Source organism: Melitaea cinxia, chromosome 17, assembly GCF_905220565.1.
Source record: "Melitaea cinxia chromosome 17, ilMelCinx1.1, whole genome shotgun sequence".
In the NCBI taxonomy this organism is placed as follows: domain Eukaryota; kingdom Metazoa; phylum Arthropoda; class Insecta; order Lepidoptera; family Nymphalidae; genus Melitaea; species Melitaea cinxia.
In genome coordinates, this window is record NC_059410.1 from 9,553,078 (window position 1) to 9,573,458 (window position 20,381).

At 38.0% G+C, this 20,381-nt stretch overlaps 1 protein-coding gene across 1 annotated transcript in view; it reads left to right on the top strand.

Moving 5' to 3' along the window:
* The window catches only part of LOC123661867 (Down syndrome cell adhesion molecule-like protein Dscam2), a 75,240-nt gene extending 55,903 nt beyond the window's left edge, over positions 1-19,337 (top strand). The window contains exons 19-39 of the mRNA XM_045596806.1: positions 216-366; positions 927-1,056; positions 2,008-2,175; positions 2,501-2,631; positions 4,407-4,617; positions 5,124-5,270; positions 5,695-5,850; positions 6,934-7,073; positions 7,336-7,492; positions 8,075-8,252; positions 9,003-9,193; positions 9,751-9,936; positions 10,065-10,201; positions 10,724-10,880; positions 11,841-11,978; positions 12,839-12,994; positions 14,314-14,471; positions 14,654-14,726; positions 15,465-15,623; positions 16,280-16,445; positions 19,196-19,337. Coding sequence (XP_045452762.1) covers positions 216-366; positions 927-1,056; positions 2,008-2,175; positions 2,501-2,631; positions 4,407-4,617; positions 5,124-5,270; positions 5,695-5,850; positions 6,934-7,073; positions 7,336-7,492; positions 8,075-8,252; positions 9,003-9,193; positions 9,751-9,936; positions 10,065-10,201; positions 10,724-10,880; positions 11,841-11,978; positions 12,839-12,994; positions 14,314-14,471; positions 14,654-14,726; positions 15,465-15,623; positions 16,280-16,445; positions 19,196-19,337 — 3,232 coding nt within the window. The remainder of the gene's footprint in view (positions 1-215; positions 367-926; positions 1,057-2,007; positions 2,176-2,500; positions 2,632-4,406; positions 4,618-5,123; positions 5,271-5,694; positions 5,851-6,933; positions 7,074-7,335; positions 7,493-8,074; positions 8,253-9,002; positions 9,194-9,750; positions 9,937-10,064; positions 10,202-10,723; positions 10,881-11,840; positions 11,979-12,838; positions 12,995-14,313; positions 14,472-14,653; positions 14,727-15,464; positions 15,624-16,279; positions 16,446-19,195) is intronic.
* Positions 19,338-20,381: the final 1,044 nt, after the last annotated feature.

Sequence of the window (20,381 nt, forward strand, 5' to 3'; positions counted from 1 at the left end):
ATTGATTACATTTTAACAATATGGCACTAATTGGTTCCATTTCTGTGAGCTACAAAATTTATACCCATAAATAGACTAACTTACGCAGAACAAATCATTCCAAGTTGTATTCCACTGATCCTCAGGCAATGTTCAAACATTTATCTAAGCAAATTTAACAATATGATATCGGTGCCGTTGAAAAGCGTATTGGTCATTCACGTAATTAATTTCAGCTACACAATAAGGGAACAAGTGCTAGACGACGGTTTGGTGTCAGAATTAAGTATACTACAGACGTATAGACAAGACACAGGGGCATTAACCTGCAGAGCTTCTAACACGTACGGGCAGGATGAGATGCTAATACACCTTGTGGTACAGGAGGTGAGAAAATATTTAGTGAGATATTAAGGTGTCTGTAAAATTTCTTGTAATATATCTATGCCGTGTGGTGTCGGCTGAATAGAATAGCACCACCCCCTTTCTTCCCGTGGGGGTCGTAAAAGGTGACCGAGGGATAATCCTGGCTCAAAATCATCAGGGTCCTGGAGAAGGAAAACTTAATTTGAAACCCGGAATGGGGACTCCGTCAAACATTCGTGGCATACGAGTAGCTCTAAAATGTGAAAGGCTCCTGCAGCCGAAATGGCTCCACACATATCGACTAGTCGTTCCTGTGGGCCTAGCCAGTGAGGTCGAGAGGATGGCGCAGAGCTTAGGCAACTCTGCGTTTTCCTGAAGAGTGTCCTAAGTGATACAGCGTCTGCCTGACACTGTCTAAATCGTCTGCAATAAACGGACTAAGGCCAATGATTATGTAATTTAATCTACAAGCTAATGCCTAACATAAGAGTATTTACAGTTTTGGTAATTTAGAACATGATGTTAGATTGAAAATTCTTATTAGCATACAGATTAATATTAATCTCATTAAAATACTTTAGGTCCCCGAAATGCCGAAGAATATAAGGATCATAGACCAACAATCAAGATCCATACAAATCTCTTGGACTCAACCATACGCTGGAAACAGCCCTATTATCAATTACATCGTTCAATATAAAGAAGCACCAGGTAATAGGATTAGTAGTTACAAATATCTCTATATATATATATATGTGTGTGTGTGTGTGTGTGTGTGTGTATGTGTATAAAAATGTATGTATGTATATGTATGTGTATATATATGTATATGTTTATGTATCTATGAAAATACTATTCGAATATATGTTATGTTATATATGTTATAATGTTTTTCTATTAAGTATGTTTTCTTTTTTTGTTTATATTATATAGTTTATATATGTAAGTTTTATTTACAAATTACACAGATAATTACGCTGCTGCACCTACCTTTTCAATACATATTTTCCTATTTCTAAAGGTTGTCTGGAAGTGATCGCTACTAAGCAATAAGACCGCCTTTGTACATTACTATATCTATGTGTAAATAAGTGTTTTTATGTAAATCTTTTTTGAGTGGTGTGTAATAAAGCATATTCTATCTATCTAAAATTAGAGTGTCTGTTTGTAATATTAAAATAACAACTTTCTACTAAATGCATATGGATGTATACACGGTACATGTACCAAAATAACATTTTTACAATTTTTGTCTGTCTGTTTGTTCCGGCTAATCTCTAAACGTCTGGACTGATTTTGACGGGATTTTCATTGGCAGATAGCTGATATAGTAAGGAGTAACTTAGGCTACTATTATTTTAGAAAATTATTTGTTTTATAACTCTGCGATCTGAACAATAAGTTTTTTTGTTAAGTTCCACGCGGACGAAGTCGCGGCCACAGCTAGTTTGAAATGTATATGTTGTACAAAACAGTTACGTAAATATATCTTAATTAGCTCGATTATACTATTTAATTTTACTCAATTTTCCAAAAATTATCTAGGTTGTTGTTTACAGTTTTTAGTATATGCCATAACGCCAATACCAGTAGTTAACATTACGTTTATTTTAAGAAAGAGTATTATAACCAATGTCAATATAAGAGTAATCGAAATTACAGAATCATGGCCAACAACACCACAAAAAGTGATTGTACCGGGAAGCGTAACATCTGCAAGTGTTCAGAATCTACAGCCGGCCACTTCCTACCATTTGCGAATTATCGCCGAAAACAGACTTGGACAGAGTGAACCGAGTCAGTTGGTACAAGTCACTACTACTGAAGAAGGTAAAAATATCGTGGAAAAACAAAATATATATTTTTTTAGATTTAAATAATTTACTTAAAATTTAATTTAATATTATCAAGCCTGTTAGAAAAACGTTTTTATTTGTAAGATCAAAAGATTTTTCTTTTTTATAAGATGAAACAAACTTCATGACAACGAAAATCAAACAAATTGGTAATGTAATATTTAGTGATTCCGAAAACTGATTTGAAGCTTCCAATTAAATTTTAGTTGCTTCGCAATTTAATAATATAAATGTTATTTCAACAATATGGAAGCTTTGAAATTATTAAAACAAAATTGCTTTCTTATTTCTAATTTCAGTGCCAAGTGGTCCACCTTTAGACGTACGCGTGGAAGCTAAAAGTTCAACCGAACTAACTGTGAGTTGGGATCCGCCACAACGAGACCTTTGGAATGGAAATATCCTCGGATATTACGTTGGTTTTCAAGAAGTAAGTTCTGTAATTATTTTCAAATAAGAGTAGTAAATTAATTTGTATATATTATTATCCAAATTACGAAAACATGGCAATGTTCATCACGTAAACACAGGGTCCTAATATTTTAAAATGTGTCTTATACATGAAGATGACAGCAAGAGATGATTTTTGGCAAGTGCAGGCAAGGTGTCGGGATACTATGACTAAGTGAATATTTTCGAGTTACGCGGTGTTAGCGTTTACGTCACAACTTACTCTTGTACTCTATTTGGTTGTTATTCGCAAGAGATACTTACTACTAAATAAATTGAAAGGCCGACGGATAAAACAGAACGAATGTTACACGATATGACTATTACGGAACAAAAAAGTGCAAATGTGTTAACAAAACATTTTTATTTTATAAGGTTTTGATTATATTTCGATTTAAACTTTTTTGACTAAAGGAAACTGACTAAAGAAACGCATTTATTCCAATACCGTTTCAAATACAATTCTAAAACTATAAAAATCCTAAGTATAGTCCGGTCAAATTAGACCAAAAAATAAGAGTAAAGTTACCTAAATTCCCACCAAGCTGAAAATCGGTAAGATTGCTTGAAATATCATTAAAAACAAACGACGATTAAATTTCACTACTTTTTTTAACTTAAATTGCTTTTATCTTTTCAATCTCTGCTAATATCCATTATTTTTCAATAGTTTCAAATTAAACATGATCAAAACTGACCCGTGGAATAGGCCTACTGGGGAAACCACAAAAAAAACGCGTAAGTACACTACCTCATAGGTGACGAGGAAACGTGTGCATATTATGACGATTAAAACTTTTACAACTTTTGAATCGTTATATCTCAAAAACGGTGGCTCGTAGAAAAAAAAGTATTAATTAATTTTTTGTAGATAATTTTATGATCTACAATTTTTGTTTGAAATATTTTTATGATAAAACTTACCGTTTTGCTGAAAATCGCGAAAAACTCATTTTTTTACCTTTGACCTTGAATAAATTTTTTTCCTTACAGGGGAAAGATGGGGAACTTTCAAATTTTGTTATTAATGATATTTTAAACAATCTTACCGATTTTCAGCTTGGAGGGAATTTAGGTAACTTCGAATGTCTAAATTGACCGGACTAAGTAGGTTGATATTGAGAAATTATATTGACATTGGGTACTTAAGGCAAATATGTAAATAATTGCTATTAGCTCAATGGTGCTGAACTTTTAAAATTAATGTAATGTGCGTATGCGTAACTGAGTTAATACAAAAGCTGTGTATTAAAATGAATAAGGCAAGTTTCTAAAAGCAAATCGACGATATATACTCTTTTAGCCGTGTGCCGTAAGTTTTAAGTAAAGTAGGTATATACCCACCATACCATATAATACCATATATTTACGTTACTCTTTCTTTTTTCCTTAGTCATTAGTCTTGAAAATACTTATGCACAAATGATAAATAAAACAATTGTAGTATCTCTGCATCAAAGTCAGCCCTTAACAGTAAATAATTTAAGTCAGCCCTTAACTGAATAAGTTAGCTTATACTTTCGAATATGATACTTTTATAATTTTAAGAAATTTCATACTTATCATATCACAAAGGGTCTAAGATGTATTTTTATGGGATTAAAAAGCCATATTATAGAACTGTAGGCAAAAAAGTAAGGATAAATCGGGTGGACAAGGTGGTCATCCTTAACTAATAAGGCTGCGACCCCTAACTCGTGGCCTAAAATATTCCCGGCTTCATCTCCGAGATGCAATACACGTCGTTCTGTACAGTTGAACAGCAACAGCTCGGTGCTGAGCGCGAGCGGGCCGGGCGGCGCGTCGTACACGGTGCGCACGGTGGAGGGCGCGGGCGCCGCTCGAGCGCGCACATCACTAGCTGGGTTGCAGAAGCACGCGCCCTACGCCGTCGTCGTGCAGGCGTACAACAGTCGCGGCGCCGGGCCCGCCTCGCCGCCCACCACTGCTACCACGATGGAGGACGGTGAGAACACATTTTGTGAAGGCTTTCTTAGAATAAATAATTGACTAAATTTTATACTTCCGTATTATCAAATTTGATCCAATTAACTTTCGATAAGTCTGCAAACATACTGAATTTTTAAATTTGTTTCATTTTACTTAGGTATAAAATGAATATGTTTTCTGATAAAACTGACGGTAAAAAAAAAGGTGATTTACTATTTATAGGTACTTAACAATTTTGTCGAGTGTTAAGTTTCTTACTTCTATCAAATTTCCGCAACTTAAGGTCAGCAGCAGGACCTTATTACATCCCTATCCGTTTGTCAGCTACAGGACTCGGTTAATTCAATATTATTGTCGATATAGAAACACAAATAAATAACTCTCATAGAGTATACAAGGAAGGTTTTAGTCGGCATTTTGCTCGATATAATCTTCCAATCTAGTGGCTGTACTGAACACTTCATAGTATATAACTGTGCCTGCCATCACCGACACCTTATATAAACGTCTATCCCACCCCAGTGCCGAGCCTGCCGCCGGGCGCGCTGCAGTGCGCGGCGCTGAGCTCGCAGTCCGTGCGCGTGTCGTGGGAGCCGCCGCCGGCGCGCGGCCGCAACGGCGTCCTGCAGGGCTACCGCGTCACGTATGCGCCTGTCACCGATTGGTATGGTGAGTCTCACATTGTAAGCCCAAGATTTATTTAATACCCAAGTGTCCCAAGTTAGTAGCTATCGGATTTTTACAAACTACAAAGTAGCTATGAGAATGAACTGACTAACTATTATCGAACTAGTTAACAGCTAAGTTTACCAAGTTAGTGGCTATCGAATTTTTTACTACAAGACAGCAATAAGAAACAAATTGTCATATCATGTCATAACATTAGGTCGACAACTTTATGATCTTTAGCAATTTTCACCAATACTTTTGCTATTTCACCCGTCAACATGTGACCAAATTCTTTCGTATACAAACATTTTCTATGAAAAAACCTTAGATTAATCATCATAATAAACTTGGTCACATACTATAGTAGTCCATTAAATTCGAAACTGACACTAACATCAGATTCATCCTTCCTATATCGATGCAGGCAGCGAGGAGGCAGTAACGAAGCAAATCTCGGGACTGCACACGACATTGTCGGGACTTCGTCGCTACACCAATTACTCGGTCACGGTGTGCGCCTTCACTGCAGCCGGTGACGGCGTCCGCGCTGCCCCCGTCTACTGTCACACCGAGGAGGACGGTACGCTTGCTTTCAGTTGCATTCAAACAGACAGACATTTCCTTGTCTTGCCTTACCTTGAGCACATTCTTTAATGCAGTCAAGAACATGTATGCATTTCGTGACTATAATAATCGAGGTGATGATCGAAAGAGTTAACAAAATGACAAAAAAATTAAAAATATCCATTTTTATTTTATTAAAGCTTTAATTTTGTTGTTAAATAACGTTTATATGTTAAACTAAGAAAGCCTATCCACTTTTGAGATCAAGACCTCATAAATTACACTTGAAAACACACAGTAAAAATGAAATAGTAAAATTTCCAAAGTAGGTCGACTTACTTTTATGTAAATAGATTTTTTAATACAGTTGCTCAAAAAATGGCGTATTGCAGGGACGTATAGCGTTCTAGATGTGGGCTATTACATACTCATGCTTTTTTTTACCTTTCCCGAACTCGTGCGTTCTCTTTCCCAACTGCCAAAATAATGTCTATTAAAAAGAAAAACCAACCATGAAGTTTTTACTAAAAAAATCATAGAAGTTTTTTATGATTCATGCAAGTACGTATATTTCTAAAAAGAAGCTACTAATTTGTTTTAATATCAGATTTAATAATTTGATTGAATGAGTTTGGTTAGGTTTCATTTCATTTCATCTCATTAAATTTCATTTTCATTTCATATCAATAAAAAAACTTCTACTGAAGACTTGGCTGTATGGACATAGTTCCCTTTGCCTACCAGAATGTGTGCAGAAAAAAAAAACTGCTTATATTCTACGGTTGGCGCCATTTTTCGGAAATTTTATTTTTATTGTTTTATTAAATTGCTTCATTTTTTCGCAACTGTATTGAAAATAGTCGTTCAGTACACGTGCGGAACCGTCATTGCAACTTGTTCCGACTGTCAACCCTCGCCTTCGGCTGCGCCTCTGCTCGGGTAGACGTTTGTCGAAACTCTTTGCAATGACAGCCTTTCCACATTTGTAATAAAATATACTATTTTGAAGATATTAAATATTTCTGCATCTTAAAATATAGCATCTACCCTAAATTAACTCGTTTATTTAAGTAAATTAGATTACAATATTTTTTTTCAGTTCCATCTGCACCGGCTGATATCAAAGCAGTTGTATCATCGCGAAATAAAATATTAGTTTCATGGCTTCCACCCGCTTCCCCCAATGGTGTCTTAGTTGGATATACGCTTTATATGAGCGTTATTGAAGACGGGAGAGAAGTTAGTAACAGAATTTATACTACATTTTTTATTTCAAGAAACATTGTTGGTTATGCCATTTTAGTTCATTCAGGATCATTTTTTTTAGCTTCTAATAACTGCATATCTAATAACTATATTTTATGCTAGTATAGTTTTAAATTTGTACATGTATCTTGAAATTACTAATATTTTTTCGATGTCTAATACGCAAAGATCCATCAGGATTTACTTTTTCTGATAAAAGATTTTTTTAGACACCTCAATAAAATTTGAATTTCAGGAAGGCACGCACAAACGCATGCTATCTCCAAGTACATTGTCTCACGAAACGGCAAGGTCTCCTCCTCGCGCCACTCATCAGTTCTGGGTTTCAGCTTCCACTCGCCTCGGTGAAGGAGATGCTACAAGAGTTGTTACAGTATTACCTTCAGATAGCGGTAATTTGTTTTTCTTAATTATATAACTCGTTTCTAAAACGGTATTTAATAAAGCATTACTAAACCAATATACAAGTAAAAACAAGCATTATTGAACCAATAAAAAAGTATACATATGTGGCTACGGCAGTAAAGAATATAGCCACCCCCTCTCTTCCCGTGGGTATCGTACGAGGCGACTAAGGGATAACACAGTTCCACTACCACCTTGGAACTTATAAAGCCGACCAATGGCGGGATAACCATTCAACTGCTGGCTTTGAATTACACAGGCCGAAAACGGGCAGCAGCGTCTTCGGTGCGACAACGGTGACTATGCACAACGCACATGAGTTCACGCCATTTTTGGCGCGAACTTGTGAAGGCCTATGTCCAACAGAGCACTGTGATAGGCTGAAGTGGTGATGATGAGTGATGATTAGTAAAAAAATATCGATTGTAATTTCCTAGTTTGAGTCTAATGGCATTTTTCTCTCTCAAAATGATCAACAACAAAAAATAAATAAAGTTGAAAAATTCGCTGGTATCTGTTTCTAACAAAAATTCACCAAAGTGCCAAACTTGCATTAAACATTATTTTAGTGCCAGCAAGAATAACATCGTTCAGTAGAAGTATAGTGACACCTTGGAAGGAAAACATATCGTTATCCTGCAACAAAGTTGGAATACCCGTTCCTTCAACCACTTGGAGTATGAATGGTGCCATACTAGAGTCAACGTTAAGAAAAAATGTTACAAGTGATGGAACCCTTGTTATAAGGTGAGAAACAAATTATAACATATGTTGTGAAAAAATTTATTTCATCAAATCTGAAGGAGGGTTGAATAAAAGATTTTAACAATGAAGTATAGGTATTCTTAAGCTTAAAGTGCCACTTTCCGCATCTGTAATAGTACATTAAAATGGCACATCATTTAAAATTTCTTCGTTATTAAAATTTATCCGTAGCATAAATTTTTATACTTTACCAACTGCAAGATACTCATTATGAGTACTTTATTTACTCAAAATATTTTTTAATTTTAAACTTAATCATTTGTCAAGTCTAATAATTTGCTCGAAAACGAAAAAAAAACCGACTTCAATTACATCAACAAGTCATACGAAGTAGGTTAAAGAAAAAAATAGTCAAGTAAATATGCGGTATCAAAGATTACTCAAAAAGTTGTCATCAAATCTCGATCAAATTTAAATAGGAGCACAAGACAAGCACCTGCTTAGGTCTACGAGAAAATAATCAAGTAAATGCGCATTATATATAGCTCGAAAAGGACCATACGACACGCACTACCACACGATTAAAAAAATCTTCAAAATTGGTCCACCCAGTCAAAACTTCTGAGGTAGCATAGATAAAAAAAGAAGTAAAAAATTCAATGTAATTGAGAACCCCCTCAATTTTTGGAATGTGGCTAAAAATAAAATCGAAATATAATTTACAACAAATGCAAACAACCTGTTTTAGTTCGTCGATTCATCAAGTATGTAACGTACGATACGCGTGTGCAGTATGACGCAGTACCTGGACAGCGGCAACTACACGTGCCTGGTGGAGAACGCGCACGGGCGCGACGAGGTGACGTACGGCGTGGAGGTGAAGGTGCCGCCGCAGCCGCCCGTGCTGGCCGTCGTCGACTCGTACGCCGACTCGCTGCACCTGCAGTGGAGCGACCAGGGCGACGGCGGCAGCCCTATCCTCGGTCAGACTGACAACATTACATGTCCAACTAATCTCAGTATATAATAGAAAAAAAATAAACGCCTCACACCCAACTCAACAACTCCTGTGTCCGGAAACACCCACAATATATAAGCTCAAAAGCCCAAACCACGGCAAACAAATGTATACCGCATGTGAGGGGATCTAACCCGCAACCGCCACCGTAACGGCTGTAAGCCACAGCTAGTACCTTTACGCTAAGGCGTCCTCAAAAATATATATTTATAGTTTCTACTTCTAAAAGTCTATTTTATCTAAGACAAAATAATTGACTGATAAAAATAAATGACAGCAGTTGAGATTAGCTCTTTGACGAAAACCCTTTGCTCGATGAGCAAGCGAATTATATGACAGGTCCATCTTCAGAGCTTAGATTCTTTATTATGAGAGTTTAATTAATTAAATTTTAAGCTACAATTTTTTTTGTTAAATTTGTTTAAAGCTGCAAACACAACAATTACGAGTAAAAATAATAATTTTTCAATTCAAACTTTCAACTAGAAAGTATATACGTCTGATAGTTATACTCCATTATAGGTTACGTGATTAACTACAAACGGGAACATGGAGATTGGGAAGAATTACAAGTAGAGGCTGGTACTTCGGAACACGTGCTGCCAAATCTTTGGTGTGGGACACGCTACCAGCTCTACATCACTGCGTTTAACCGCATTGGCACTGGCCTACCCTGTGATATCGTCCATGCGTATACTAAAGGAACTGGTAAGCGAAATAATGAGTTGACTGTCTAAAACCATAACAATTTAATTTTTCAAAATCCATATGTTTTATAATCAAAGTCGAAAGCAAAATTGTTTTTAATCTTACAAATTACTCTTATTTCATTTCAGTTCCGGTGAAACCCAAACATTCGCAGATGATAACATTGAACACGACGACTGTGACGGTGTGGTTGGATTCTTGGGGTGACGGTGGTTGCGGCATACTTTACTTCGTTATTGAGTACAGAGAAATAAGTCAATCACAGGTAATGAAATACTTTTCCGAATTTAATACTTCAACTATTATAAACATAGGTAGGTTTTTCTCCCTGGAAACAAATAATATACAAACACAAACGCCCAGACCACAACAACCATCTATATGGCCAATACAAATGTCTGTGGTATGCGGGAATCGATCCAGTCCATCCACCTCTATCGCAACAGTCAGAGCTAGAACCGTTACGCCAACGCGTTGTCAAAACTATCTAACACTATTTGTTCAAAAAACATCTGCTTTGAGCTTCCAAATTATACAGGTATATAATTATAACAAATCAAACAATACTAAAGTTTCATACCAAATAGTTGCCCTAATAAGGTATCTGGAAGAAAATTAATACTAATTGATTTAGATGTACAAAAACCAAAAGGTTATTTACCTCCATCTTTTTTCAAATCTATTATTACTAGTACGAGTGTATCTTTAATTTTAAGACTTATTTCATTTTACTGTGAGCAAGCGGCAACGTTACGGGATCTAAAACTATCGGTATCATCATCCACAGTGGCGACTTGTATCAAACAGCGTGCAAGCAACCGAGCGCGTGTTCAGCGTGACGGGGCTGGCGGCTGCCACGCACTACCAGCTGCGCATAACGGCACACAATAACGCAGGACATGCGCTTGCGCTCTACAACTTCACAACACACTCGCTCTCCGGAAGTAAGTATTAACCGACTACAAACTAACTAAGAATAAGGAGCTCTTGTCAGATAGTGAGTGCTTACTGAGTAGCTCTTGATACAAGCACATACGATAGATGATCAACTATTAATATAACACGTGGATCGAAAGCGAAAGATACGAAAACGACAAAAATCTGTAACATTTTATAAAACAGAAACATATCGTTCTCGTAGAATGCGGAGATGAAAAAACTATAAGGACAGGACATCTACCCGTTTAATCTTTTCTATTACAGTAGACATTTATTCACAAAAGGGACAACAACAGAACTTATAGTCGAATACGTTAGCGCGCTATTTCGTGTAGTAGAAATCAAGGCGCCCAGTTCCAAAATCCAAGTAGTCCTCAAGTTACAATAGAATATAGCCATGACAGGTATCAGACTTTTGATAGCTAAGTTATTTTATATTAATCTATATAGATCGATATACATAGTATTGATTCAATCATCGAACTTTTTTTTCCCTAAAGAAGAAATCTTTTCAACAAACGCCAATAACATGTAGTTCTAACTGTTATGTTTGCATTAAAAAGACTTATAAGACCTTAAAGCCAAAAGATTATAACACAATCTCCTGTGTTCCAGTGTTTAACAGAGGTAGGGCACAGCAGGAATTTCCTGCTCAAAATATGGAGCAGCCCGACTGGGGTAGTACCTCGACCTTACAGAAGATCACAGCGAAATAATACTGTTTTCAAGCAGTATTGTGTTCCTGTTGGTGAGTAAGGTGACCAGAGCTCCTGGGGGGATTGGGGATTGGGTCGGCAACGCGCTTGTGATGCTTCTGGTGCTGCAGGCGTCTATAAGCTGCGGTAATCGCTTACCACCAGGTGATTCGTACGCTTGTTTGCCGACCTAGTGACATAAAACAAAAAAAAAAGCTCCAATACGGAGTAGTAAGAGCGAGTTGTAACGTGGCGCGGCGCCGCCCGCAGTGCTGGAGGGCGAGGCGCCGCCCGCGCCGGCGGCGGGCCCGCGCTCGCTGGGCGGCGCGCGCGTGCTGCTGCCGGCCGCGCTGGCGCTGCTCGTGCTCGCCGCGCTCGTCGCCATCGTGCTGCTCGTGCGCAGGAACAGTGAGTCCGGCGGGAATGGCACTACACTGTCTGCACTCGTCTCATACGCCAAAATCTATTTCTATACACATATCCACTGAACCCTTAAGTGTATATAATCATTACAATCTTTCTAGATATTTGCGAGAAAATTGCACCTTGTAATGTAAAAGTTCAAATATTGCTTGTTTAATTCTAAAATATTAAAAAAAGAATAACAATACTTATACATATATAAAAATATTATCACTATATCAGTGTATATAATAGTCATTATTTTCCTTTTCATCCCTTTTGTCATGTAGTTGTGACAGTAAATGAAATGGCCTCCAAAATTCTTTATATTTTTACTGAGGTAAGACACAGCAAGACATTTCCTGCTCAAAATCTAAAGCAGCCTGATTGGGGAAGTATCTCGACCTCCCTACCTCGACACTGTGAAGATCACAGTTAAATAATACTGCTTTCAAGTAGTGTTGTGTTCCTGTGGTGAGTAAGATGACCAGAGTTCCCGGGAGGAATTGGGGGTAGGTCGGCAGCGCGCTTGTGATGCTTCTGATGTTGCAGATGTCTATAAGCTACGGTAACCTTACGATCAGGTTAACCGTATGCTTGTTTGCCGACCAAGTAATACAATAATTGTGTTTGCTAGCAAACGAAAAAAAACCGAACCGAAGCACAAGGTGACCAGATCTCCTATTGGGGGTAGGTTAGGTTAGATTCTGGTGTTGCAAGCGTCTATAATATACGGTAATCGCTTACCGTCAGTCGAGACGTACGCTTTTTTGCCGACCTAGTTATATAGGAAAAAATTAAAAATGCCAACCAATACCCTAAACGTCACATAATGTCACGCAATACTCAAGTGTCCGTGGTGGCAGAAGCCGGGCCCGCGGAGACGGCGGCGCCGGAAAGCGCAGTGGGCGAGTCGCCGTCCGTGGCGCAGCTGCAGAACAAAGCGAACCGCGACCAGCAGTACCTCGCCGCGCGCGCGCCGCACCCCGCGCCGCCGCACCACTACAAGCACGCCTCCAACGGTATCGCTGCTCACTCTATTGCCTGCACTCAATAATCCGTGGCGCAGCTGCAGAACAAAGCGAACCGCGACCAGCAGTACCTCGCCGCGCGCGCGCCGCACCCCGCGCCGCCGCACCACTACAAGCACGCCTCCAACGGTATCGCTGCTCACTCTATTGCCTGCACTCAATAATCCGTGGCGCAGCTGCAGAACAAAGCGAACCGCGACCAGCAGTACCTCGCCGCGCGCGCGCCGCACCCCGCGCCGCCGCACCACTACAAGCACGCCTCCAACGGTATCGCTGCTCACTCTATTGCCTGCACTCAATAATCCGTGGCGCAGCTGCAGAACAAAGCGAACCGCGACCAGCAGTACCTCGCCGCGCGCGCGCCGCACCCCGCGCCGCCGCACCACTACAAGCACGCCTCCAACGGTATCGCTGCTCACTCTATTGCCTGCACTCAATAATCCGTGGCGCAGCTGCAGAACAAAGCGAACCGCGACCAGCAGTACCTCGCCGCGCGCGCGCCGCACCCCGCGCCGCCGCACCACTACAAGCACGCCTCCAACGGTATCGCTGCTCACTCTATTGCCTGCACTCAATAATCCGTGGCGCAGCTGCAGAACAAAGCGAACCGCGACCAGCAGTACCTCGCCGCGCGCGCGCCGCACCCCGCGCCGCCGCACCACTACAAGCACGCCTCCAACGGTATCGCTGCTCACTCTATTGCCTGCACTCAATAATCCGTGGCGCAGCTGCAGAACAAAGCGAACCGCGACCAGCAGTACCTCGCCGCATCGTACTGCATGGATTTACTACAAATTTGGCACGAATATTATTAAGAAGTCGGGTCAACATATAGGCTATTATCATGCTATCACCTACCGGGAACGAGCAGTGACCCTTTATTTCCTCAACGCATTCTGTAACAACGTGTAATCTAACGACGCATATTTGAATGTTGTTGTTATTATGTTAATAACCATGCTATATAGGCTAGCTTCACACTATAAAAATCACCCAATATAAATAACTAAGCCGATAAACATAATTAAATGAATATAAGTAGAGAAGACAATTTAAAAGCAGCGCCATCTATGAGATTTTTCTGTAGATATGAAATGTAAAGAAGAAACGGGTAAATGAATGTTATTTTAAAAGGTATAATCGTAGGTATCTTTGGTGCTGTATAGCGTTCACGCAGACGACGTCACGGGCAGCAGCTAGTCATACATATATGCATGGTTTTACCCTAAATCCCTAAGAAAATTCCACATAATTTACGAAAAAAAAAATATGTATTTGCTACAAAACTTTTACTATTGGTATTTTTACAGAATATATCGAAGACATCTGTCCGTACGCAACGTTCCAGTTGACAAAACCAAGCGCGTACAGTGAAAGCAGTTACAGCGGCAACGTGTACAGCGGTCCCTACCATTCCGTGAGAGGCTCATTCGTGTATCACGACTTGAAGCAAAATGATAAGTATAAGGTAAACTAAATTTAATACAGTAAAATAATATAAATAAATTTAATTAATCTTTGCTTCTTGATATACCACAAGGACCTATTGTAAGACATCATATATTTGTTAGTTCTATCATGGACTTATTTCGAATTAGTTTTTTTTTCATTACAATTAAAATTTCAAACCTATTCATTTTTATTAATCAGGGAAAGGAACCGGAATACACGAAAGTACGAAGAAAAGGAAACAGGCTCCGAGATCCTCATTCAGAAAGCCAAGGTGCGTAGACATATAAAACTTAAATTGAATAAAGCTTATATTATAAGTAGTTAGTTACATTAGTTTTATGTTACGTAGATGCACCTTCTATACTTAAGTTAAACCCATTTAAGTTTAAATATTGAATACTTGAATTTGACAAAATGATCGCCTTTTATGCAACCTGATGGGAGCGTAACTGGTGTTGTAATTTGTAAAGGTAAGCATGCACACAATGTATTGTAATGCTATCCTCGGTGTTTTAATTTTTCATATTTATTTAGTTCTTTTTTCATATTTCATAACTTTAGAAATGTGAATGCAACCTCTCATTCCCGAGCATCAATTCCAGCGATCATGATCATCGTCTTCATCACTACATCTCATCAACTCAGACATAAAACTACCACGTCGTTCATCTTTTTCTACTTACACGATCTAAACGTGCTTTTCGCTGTGACAATGGTATCACGATAACGACAGTTTCAAATTCCTATTTTTTATCAACAACCTCTTTTTAATACTTTGTCTACTCAATCATATCCACTAAACTCTGCTATTTTATTTAAACCTTAAATCTATATTTAATGTCTGCTGTAACTTATTTTACCAAACCTTATCAGTTTTCAACTAACACTTACTAATCCATAGCTTTTAAAGTACTTATTACAAGGCGACTATCGTTACCGTGTCACCGAATCACAGCTTCACATCGCCTATCAGACTACCACTATCTAACACGGCCGCGTTACATTGCAGAGTCGGACAACTTGGGCTCGACGGACTCGGAGGTGAAGAAGATACTAACGCTGCACCTGCCCATTACAGAGTACGAGGACGACGCCAGCGACGACGCGAGCGCGCTGCACTCCGACAGCGAGCCCGGCGCGCGGCTGCGGCCCGCGCACCCCACCGCCTGTAATTGTGCTCTCTCACCCGTCCAGCCTTTCTAAATTTACATTTTTCGCCTTTGACTTCTCTATCTTTTCTATCTTGTAGCTACCGTTATAGCTGGGTTTATTATTAATGTTAGCACACAACATTATGATATTCTATAATTGTATATTGATATGGGTCTCGTCTATTTCATAAAAATTAAGTATGCATTTGCGTTAAAAATATAGTCTTCTGAGCCGGATATTCAAATATTTTTTTTTATTGTACTGTGCTAAAACAGTATTTAAATGAATCTACCATTAAGAACCATTCCTCCCCTTGAAGAATAAGATTGTAGCTGCTGTGCTGCTCTACTATGAAAGTTTTTGCAGGGACATGTAGACGTCAATTATAATGTTACGAGTACAAATTGGTTTCTTTTTAAACAATGACACACAAGGATCACTTAGGTTACACAATAACATTCGATGCCCATGTGGCCACTGAGCTACAGGTACATTAGCTCCGTTCATCTGTAACGTACCCCCGCCTGCCCAGCGTGGTGACTATGGGCAAAACACATGAGTTCACGTTATTTTTGGCGTCAACTTGTGGAGGCCTATGTCCAGCAGTGGACTGTATAGGCTGTAATGATTGATGATTGATTGATGATTGATTGATCTGTAACGTACTTGCAGACCCAAGCGTCGAACGGGAAGAGTCGTCGTCGTCCTCGGAGAACTCCGGCGGTGGTGTGGTGCGCAAGGCGTTCCCGTCGCGCAAGGGCAAGGCGGGCGCGCTCGGCAAGCGGCACGTGCGCTCGTCCAGCGGGTACAGCAGCCACAACGACGAGACCACCTTCAGGTACACCACTGCTGTTATCGCCTGTGTGCCTTTCATTTTATGACGCATGTAAACGTGGTATTTGTAATACCTTGTCCGCTAGTGGGTGGCACCAGACCACATTCAGCACGAATACCTGTAAGAATATGTTACTGCCTCTCGTTTGTTTCTTCTGCGAAGAATAATTTTATTAAATTTCACTAAACTAACTTGGGCATATAAGCCCTTCACAAAAAAAATCCGTTGAAAACCTGTCAGTTTCGAAACGTGTCCTAGCTTTTCTAAGTAGTCTAAGGACTACTAGTCCAAAGTGCAAATATAATAAAAAACCGCGCGAATAAGCAATAAAATGCTATATTAAAAAAGGCACGGGTAACTAAGGGCATGTGGATGTTGTACAATACAAAAAAAAGGCTGTGTGTGTGTACTTATGTACGCACATAAGAAATTATACTTCATTGACTAGCTAACTTCACGTTACTAACTTCTTTTTCATTAACTAGCTAGCTTGAGGGTGTCGGTTTTTGTGACGATGTGCACGCGCATTGTAAAAATTTACTGCCATCATTTTTTCTCTAATGCACCAAAAGAAGTATAATTTCAAAAACACATCGTTGTATTTGTATTGGCTTGTCCACTCGTGGTAACAGATTGAACACAATCACATGTAAGAATATATATTACTGCCTCTCGTTTATTACTTCTGGGAAGAATTGTATTAAATGTCGCTGTATTTGATCATTTGTACTTTTCAATGTAACATCTCTAGCTATTCCATTTTTGGGCTGATTCTTCTTTAAACAAAAAAAAGAATAAATTGATTATATACGTATCAAGCTATTCTGCCAAAATAATAAGATGGTATATACCAGTTCCATTACTCAAGTTTAGATAATATAAAAATATTTTTTTGCGAGTTCAATCGATCGAAAAATTAATTGAGAGATATAGGGATACATATTATATTTTCTATACTGGTCAACCGTAATATAATTGTGCGCATGTTAGCAATGTTTTGACAAACTAAAATAATATGTAAAGCTAGTAAGCGAGTTTATATAAAAACCAAACGCGACTTACAGTTTTAAATTTGGCTAGTAGCATACTATTTCATGATTCATTTATATTCTGTATTAGTCAAAGTTATAAGCATAGTTGTTGTATAACGAATAAATTTTCAAATTCTATAAAACACAACTCATAATACAATTTCGCTATAAGTCGTATTCAAAGTCACGGCTGTAAGTCACGTTCGAAAATTACAAGACTGTTGCTGTGAGAAGTATTAACTAAGAAGTTGTATTATGAATTATAATATCTTAATACTTTTTGAAGTAAAACTTCTTTATGTACGCTTGACTTGAGGAGGAAGTTGGCGAATTCGTGATGAGAACGTTACGAAAAGTGTGATCGGGCGAGGCGAACGGAGCAAGAGAGACGCTCTTTCTCTCATAGGCCTATTGTGCAGGCCTATTGCTAAAGAAGCTTTACTTCACTCATGTGGTCTAATGCACACTTGTTTTTCATTTTATATTGTATTTTCATGTTAACTAATTATAAGTCATGTACTTTTATCTTCAGAAAACGCAAATCATCCATTCAAATTCCAAATCATTCAAGAACCACATAACCTAAATCATTTTTAATAACGGACACTTTTACTGACAATTATTGTAAAAGTTACATGTCCCAATTTTGTAATTTTTTTTTTTCTTAATAGTTTATAAGCCTGAAACTGTATATTCAGGTTTTAATTAACACTTTGTAAGAGATGTTCATACACCGTATGACTGTTAAGAGCCATTTCACAATTTTACGCTCTGCAAGTTTAGGTTTTGGTCGCATCGCGCGAGTCGTACGAGCCGCGCGATCTTTGTGCTAGTAAATATAGTGTGACAACCAAAAGAATTGTAAATTGAAAAAAGAATTATTTAATATAAAATGTATTAAAAATAATTACATCTTTTAATTTTTTTTTTTTTTTTTGTATTCCTTAATGATGTAAGTTTACTTTGATGAAGATAGTTCGTTAAAATTTCTTAGTTTTCTAAGAGAAATATCGCTTTTAAAATTGTACTTATTTGGAAAATATTCGTAACTTTAAATTTTTTTTATCGTTTAATAGAGATACAAATGGAATAAAAATCTATGATAGTGGACAACAAAATTATATTCCACATATTATGATATTTTTTTAAAATGGTTTCAACGTAGAGGTTATTGAAAAGTAGGACTTCAAAGTATACATTGCGACCGTTTACCCAGGGAGGAGGCTGATGAAAAGGTTAATAATTTTATACACATAATATAAATCAAAATTCTGACCTGACTATGGACTACAACAAAGGTTGCTCTATTATATTTCAAGAATATAAATTACATTATTGCATCCAACACTGAGATTAACGACGTCAAAATATTACAATTTCGCGGATTGTTACCGATTTTTGTGAAATGGCTCTTAAGAAGTAAACCTATTTTATTGAAACGCTCAGGTTTATTGTTACATAACAAGCGTTAGTAGAAATTCACATTTTTTTTTACTGTAATATAAAAATAGGTTTATTTCAAAAATAAAACGACAAAAATTCGTCGAAAATGACGAAGCGAGTCGAAATATTTGGTCGAAAAAGCAGCACCCTACGTAGACACCGAATCATCACCTTCCAAAACATACCATCCGATATACGGAACAGACTCCCACACGATTGGCATAGACGTAGCGATCACGCAGCTGGTATTACACAGTAGACAAATATTTTTCGATCCAGTATATCGAACTACCCGTCGTTCAACGAGCACATCCACCCTCCGTCGCGGTTTTCAGACGACACCGAGTGCGAGCTCCCCCGCCGCAAGCGCGCTCCGCTCGCCGACCACAGGACGCGCGAAGCCTTCCAGATTAACGTGTGAGCGCCGCCACCACTACCTACACCCGCGGACCACTACCTCCTTGACCAACCTTGCTATCGACTATCTGATGGCGATTTAATACTTCGTCGTCGACGATATCTTTAGTCTTATATGACGATGGAACCTAATCGATTCAATTCGTCGATGTAAGCTTACGGTGGGATCGAATAACACTGTCGATGTCTTGATATTGTTCCTATTTACCAGAAATATATGATCATTTTTACTATAACATAAAAATAGGTTTACGTTTCCGCGACTGCTAAGGAGCTAAGGTAGCTACGAATATTAAGGTGAGATCCCACTGAAGTTTCGATTGTTGCCAAAAAACGACGTTTCAACTCCTGTAATGGCCAGTTTCAATACTCTATCTATCTCTAAATTTGCTTACTAGAGATAGAATTTTGACGTTAACTCCATATAAATTGTGTCAAAAATCTATCGCTAGTAAGCAAATTTAGAGATAGATAGAGTATTGAAACTGGCCATAAATAAATTGTAGATAGATAGCTATAGTAATACAATTACTCTTAGTGCCACATACAATGATAATTGTTTTTGTACTCTGTACTCAAAAACCGAGTTATTTAAAAATCTTTATGGATACGTTATTGCATTGTAACAACAATAATTTATTCATAACTATCGTATAGAAGAGGAGTGTCGACGAGGGGGTATATAGCACCTGGAGAGACGTCTTTGTAAATATTGTTGTAATTAATGTGTACTGAATATCAAATGTAAAATTAAGAAGAACAATAATTAAAATAAATATATATTTTAAACTTAATGCCTTATTGACCAAAGTCTTAAAACTAGTTACGGATACGATTTAAGAATGGTATCTTAATATTTAACTATGAATTGTTTGATTGTTATAAAGTTTAAGAAAACATCTCGTTTTCATCGTGAAAATCTTATCGCTGTCTATAAATAATTACCTTAAGACGCATGTTCATTGTAAATTAATCTACATATTTAAAAGTAGCTGTATAGTCATATCTAAAGTACTGAATTATGCATTTCAAATTGCAGCTCTTTGCT